This window comes from Mesoplodon mirus (assembly GCF_964341445.2).
Source record: "Mesoplodon mirus genome assembly, chromosome: 18".
NCBI lineage: Eukaryota > Metazoa > Chordata > Mammalia > Artiodactyla > Ziphiidae > Mesoplodon > Mesoplodon mirus.
The window spans coordinates 18,762,416-18,767,910 of record NC_138994.1 but is presented as its reverse complement, the minus strand read 5'-3'; the positions used below and the strand labels follow the sequence as shown (position 1 = coordinate 18,767,910).

The window sequence follows — 5,495 nt, the reverse complement described above, 5'->3', positions numbered from 1 at the left end:
GCCCGACTTGGCCTCAGAAATGGGGGGGAGGGAACTGTTAATGGGACAGGGCTCCTGGGCCCACATCTGGGGCAGGAGCATTCACATGCTGTGGTTGGGGTCGGGGAGGGAATCTGGTTTTGTTACTTAGCAGTGGCTTCCGCCCCCACCAAGCCCCCTTTTTAACAATAAAATCCCATTTGAGTTTTGATGGTTGTGTTGGAAACTAGACCTTGTCTGAAATGTGGGGTGGCCATGACTGATTAAGATTCAACTCAACTCCCCACCACCACCACCATCACCCCCTAGTGCCCTCTGGCTGGTTGTACAGCACCAACCTACAAACACCTGGGGGAAAGCAGTTTTCCTCTAGACCCTGAGGTCTTTCCCCAGGAAGGGCGGGACTATAAGGCCCATTCACGTCCCCTCCCACCAGCCTTCCCCCCTCCCCAGACCCCCTCCCAGGAGAGGCCAGAGACTTGGGGTGGTCCACAACCCAAATGAAGTGGCCACCCCCTGCGAGTCGGGACTCAGAAGTTGCCCAGCTAAGCCCCCCAGCTTCAAGGTGAGAAAGCTCCCACAGGGGTACCTAGTGCCTTGATCATTTGGATGCTTTTACCTGCCCTGTTCCCTGTGGAGGTGGGGCCCTCAGGGAAAAGCTAAAGAAAGATGGGGAGCCCTTGACCTGTGCAGCCCTCCTTGGATGGTTTTTACCCATGAACTGGTGGTTTAATCATCCCCTCGCCTCTCTGAGCATTGGTTTATTCTACCAAGACTGTTACCTTCAAGTCAGCGTGAAATCAGCTCCTGAAACCAGGCATCTGGTCTACCACCCCTCAGCTGGATTCCACCCAGGGGGCCAGGGTGGGCACCTCCACTGGCCATGCCACTCCTAGTCCCTCTGGCCCATCTCTGCCGGGCCTGTATTTCCCGATCCAGAGGCCTCAGGGACGCCGAGCTTCCCGCTCCGGGCCCCGCTTAGCTACTTGGGGGTCCGGATGAGGGGGTGGTAGACGGGCTTCACGATGAGGTGCAGGTGCAGGGCGTTCTCCACCAGGTACTCGGAGTTTCGCCGCTGCAGGTCGGCGTGCGCCAGGAAGTCGCCGGCCTCCTCGCTGCTCTGGTGAAAGCTGTAGGCGTGGCGGACCAGCAGGCGGCCGTGCTGGCGCGTCCCCACCAGCACGGTCTTCTGGAAGCTCACGCCCGCCGCGTCGCCGCCGCTGCTGGCCGGCGTGACCACGAGCCGCGGCCGGCCGTCCTCGGGGCGCGCGAGGGGCAGCGCGGTGCCCGCGGCATCCGCGTAGACGGGCCGCAGGCTGACGGGCAGCCAGCGCGGCGAGAAGAGCACGTTCCACGTGACCCGGCGGCCCGAGTCGTGGCCGCTGGGGCCCAGCTGCGTCTGGAAGCTGGTACTGCGATCGTCGCGGGCCGGGTTGTTGATGACCCACGGGGCGCCCCAGGCGGGCGCGAGGTAGTTGCGGGGCAGGAAGGAGCTGCCGTTGACGTCGAAGAACTTGGCATAGTGCAGCGGCGAGGCGGCGTGGAACTGGTAGGCCTGCAGCAGGAGGTCGGCCACCGCCGGGCCGTGGCGCGCCAGGGCTGCCGAGCGCGCCTGCAGCTGGAACAGCTGCGCCGGCGGGATCATGGGGTAGCGGATGGAGCGCAGCGCCCGCTCGGCCACGGCTGGGGGCGGCCGCGCGCGGCCCAGCCACGCCTCCAGCGCGTGGAACAGCTCCAGCTCGTCCTGTAGCACCAGGTCCGAGCGCGGCAGCAGCTGCGCCAGCAGCTCGGGGCTCACGGCGCCCCACTCGGCGCTCCCCGCCACGGCCGACAGGTTCCAGGCCAGGAACTGCAGGCAGCTCTGGCGCAGGGCCTCGTCCCCGGTGCTCACCGCGTAGTGGTACCAGCCCACCGCCGGGCCCGCGCCGCCCGCCAGGTGCGCGCGCATGTAGTCGGCCACGCCCCGCTGCAGGGAGGACACGCCGTACTTGGTGGCCAGCCTGTGCAGGGGGATGGCCTGCGCCAGCAGCACGATCAGTTCGCCGCAGTAGAGGTACCTGCCGGAGAGGCGCGGAGATGGGGCGCGGTCAGGGCGGGCGGGCCCACCCCGACCCCGACCCCGACCCCACCCAGAGCCGCTTTCTGGGTCCAGAGGGCCCCGGCCGTGGTCAGAGAGCATCATGGTCAAGGGCGCCAACAGAAGGGCCCTCCCAGGCCCATCCGACTTCACGGCCTCTTCTTTCCGTTTCTCGTGGGGACATGGAAATAGCATGCATGTACTGAGCACCTACTAGGTGCCAAGCTCTGTGCTAGAACAAGACAGATGTAGCTCCTGCCATTCCGGGGTTTACTATCTGGACTCATATGCCGCCAGCTGCTTGCTATGAGAGTGCGCAAGCCATTTTACTTCGCTGTTTGCCTCTGGGACTAAAAGATGTTTCCCAGGCTCCCTTAGAGCGAGTGCGGTCATGTGACTAAATTCTAGCCAATGAGATGTCCGCAGAGGCACAGAGTGGGATTGGGGGAAGGCTGGTTAAATAGAACTGACTGGGGTGGCGGGGAGACCCTTTGGTCCTTCTGTGTTATCCCTCTTCCCGTTGCCCGGAAGTTGGAAGCAATGACCCGAATTCCGCAGCCATCTTGTCTAAGCCGTCAAATCAGGGTCACTTTCTCAGACTAGAGTGTGAATGGTGCCCCACTAGCAGGAGGCAGGAGATGGGGCAGAGAGATGGCTAACCTTTTTAGCTCCCTAGCCCTCTGGTTCAAAACGGGGCCAGACACCAAAGCCACCCGGAGACATTAAAATAAGAAACGGCTGTTTGGGGGACTTCTCTGGTGGTCCGGTGGCTAAGATTCTGCGCTCCCAACCCCGGGGGGGGTGGGTTCGATCCCTGGTCAGGGAGCTGGATCCCGCAAGCCGCAGCTAAAGATCCCACGCGCCACAACTAAGACCCGGCGCAGCCAAATAAATATACAAATATTTTTTTTAAAAAGAAAAGAAATGACTGCTTGGCACAACCCTAGACGGGAAGCCCAGGATCCAGGGTGGGGCCCGGGAATCTACAGTTTTTAAAAGCTCTCACGGCCAGATTTGGAAACAGCTCTGAGGGTAACTGGTAAGTGACATCAAACCACACAGAGCCTCCAGGCAAGGGCAGGGTAGTCACGCTGCATTTCGCAGGAGTGCAGTGGAAGGAGGGAAGGAGGAGGCGGTTGCACGGTCATCCTAATGACATCCAGGGAATGGACATGATGTCTGCTCGGAGCCAGGGCTTCCATCACCCTGTGAGTGGAGAAGCCAGGGACTTGGAAAGTCCTGGAGTCTTCCCCCTGATCTTCCCCACCTGATGAACTTGTCAAAGACAGCAGCACCGTCCCGGGGCTCCTGCAGCACCACCTCGCTCTGGTTACTCAACAGCTCCCGGAACAGCTCACTGTGCAGTCCCAGCAGCAGGCGGTGGGCGTGGAAGACTCGGACCTCGTCGGTGCCCGCAGCCTGGACCCGCAGCACCACGTCGCTGGCGTTGCCCTGCCGCAGCAGCTCCTGCAGGCGTTGGAGCAGCGTCTGGGAGTGGTTGATGGAGGTGCCCGTTGACTCCCCGCCGACATCAGTTTTCTGGGCTGCAGCAGGAAGGAACATGGCACAGCCTGAGAAGGCACCCGGGCCCCAGGCAGCGTGCTGGGGTTGCAGAGGGACCAGCTGGAGATGCATGTGGTTGGATGTGGGCAGAGAGTAGATGAGGCTGGGGAGGCTGTGTGCTCACCTGTTTGTGCCCATGAAGTGCGTGGATGCATGTGTGTGCACACAAGCACATCCTGGGTGGGGAAGCTTGTAAACCTGACGCTGAGCAGACCCTGAGAGGATGCTCTTGGAAGGTAGGCAGATTCCTGGCGGGGAGAGCTCGTGACCCAGCATGGGACAAAATGTCCAGAGCTGGTCTCCATGATGCCAGACCCCTAGGCGAGGGTCGAGGAACCTCTTGGTTCCCACCCTTCTCACCTCCTGAAGAACTGTGCACCTCACCCCTCGGAAGAGTTGTCCAAAGGAGTGCGGTCACTAACAAATTGAGCACTTACTACAAGCCAGACATGCTCCTGGGAGCTCAGAATAGCACAGTGAACAAAACAAGCCAGCTTCTTACACTCATAAAAGCATAAGTTAGCTCCTTAGACAGGCAATAAATACACAAATAAGCGCCCTAGTTTTAGATCGTGGTAAATAAGGGAGGTGCTAGTAGTGGGGTGGCAGCTCCTTTAGGTGCAGGAATCAGAGACAGGCTCCCTGAGGAAGCCGTGAGAAGCCAGCCAGAGGCCCTGGAAGAGGATGGGCTTGGCAAGCTGGGTGGGGGGCGAGGATCCGCCCCAGCGCTGAGCGGGAGGGGAGGGGCTGGCTGTGAGAGGAGGCTGCAGCCTGGAGGGGAAGCTGCTTCCAGGCCCAGCAGCCCTCCTGGGTCCCGTCTACACTGGCCTGCAGGAGACCAGAGAAAGCACAGAGGGCCAGCTTGTCCTGGACAGGACTCTCGGGGTACCTGTGCCTTGAGGCTGGTGTTCCCCCCTTGCAGGCTGGCCGCGCTGGGCCCTTCTCTCATGTTTCCAGGGATACCGTGAGGGTCAGCTGGGGACATGCCCTCGGCGACAGAAAACTCAGTGACAGAAACACTGCCAGCAGCTTCTCCAGGCGGACCACAGTGTGAGGAGCTGACGGCAGCAGATGGCACACCCACCCCCCAGGGCGCGCGCGTGCACACACATACATGCACTCGCACACGCGCGCGTGCACACACACACTCACAGTCCCGAGGCCCATGTGCGCTCTTGGAGAGGAGACACAGGTGAGCAGAGCATCTTTGTGTCAGCAAGAGGGAGACAGAGGGAGGAAGAAAGGGTGAGAGAGGAGCCCGAGGTTATCTCCCAGCCCCGCCTCTCCAAGCTGTCACATTGAACGCCCTGAATGCTGATGGCACCCCACTCGCCTCTAACTGGGCCCAGCTGCCTGGGACAATGGACAGTGGAAGGGTCTTCTTGTCGTTGAGACTCCTGCCTGCCTGCCCAGCCCTCGTCCCCTCGGAGGCAGGCTGCCCTCCTCCACGGAGCTGTGTGATCAAATCCACTCTGCGCCCGTCCTGGCTGGCTGGACACCGCCCCCTCCTGGCCGTGTGTGGCTAAAGCCGGAAGGTCCTGTCCCTTCTCCCTGCCCCCTGCCCACTCACCTGCACGAGTGACCAGGCCCACTAAGGTCAGGATGGCCCAGAAGCTGGCCCAGGACCCGGGTTTGGTGTAGCCCAGCCTAAGCATCTTTGTGCCCTGCCCCCAAGCCCACTGGAGGGAGAGCAAGCCCAGACCTCTCCACTCACATTCCTCCTCCTTATATAGGGTCCCGCCCAAGGGGATGGTGCCCTCCCTTCCCTGGCTGGCTTCCCTCCCACCACCCAGCCTCTGCCGTGGATTGGTGGAAATGGGCCCCAGCTGTTGCCCAGGCAACGAGTTAAGCCAGAGAGCAGCAGCCCCAGGGGCTA

General features: G+C 61.6%; 1 protein-coding gene across 1 annotated transcript; it reads right to left on the bottom strand.

Annotated features, from left to right (window-relative positions):
- Positions 1–767: 767 nt before the first annotated feature.
- BTBD17 (BTB domain containing 17) lies at positions 768–5,294 on the bottom strand. The gene is made up of 3 exons (XM_082604383.1): positions 5,190–5,294; positions 3,324–3,600; positions 768–2,036 (listed from the first exon to the last, which is right to left on the bottom strand). The coding sequence occupies exons 1-3, from the start codon at positions 5,272–5,274 to the stop codon at positions 962–964; spliced, it is 1,437 nt and encodes a 478-aa protein (XP_082460509.1). The 5' UTR covers positions 5,275–5,294; the 3' UTR covers positions 768–961.
- Between the last annotated feature and the right edge of the window lie 201 nt (positions 5,295–5,495).

What these genes read in the sequence shown, in the direction of transcription:
- BTBD17 (XM_082604383.1), bottom strand. Translation starts at nt 5,274, where the DNA reads ATGCTTAGGCTGGGCTACACCAAACCCGGGTCCTGGGCCAGCTTCTGG. An exon ending in GGGCCTGGTCACTCGTGCAG is followed by an intron (nt 3,601 to 5,189) that starts GTGAGTGGGCAG and finishes TTCCTGCTGCAG; the next exon opens with CCCAGAAAACTGATGTCGGC. An exon ending in GTCTTTGACAAGTTCATCAG is followed by an intron (nt 2,037 to 3,323) that starts GTGGGGAAGATC and finishes CCTCTCCGGCAG; the next exon opens with GTACCTCTACTGCGGCGAAC.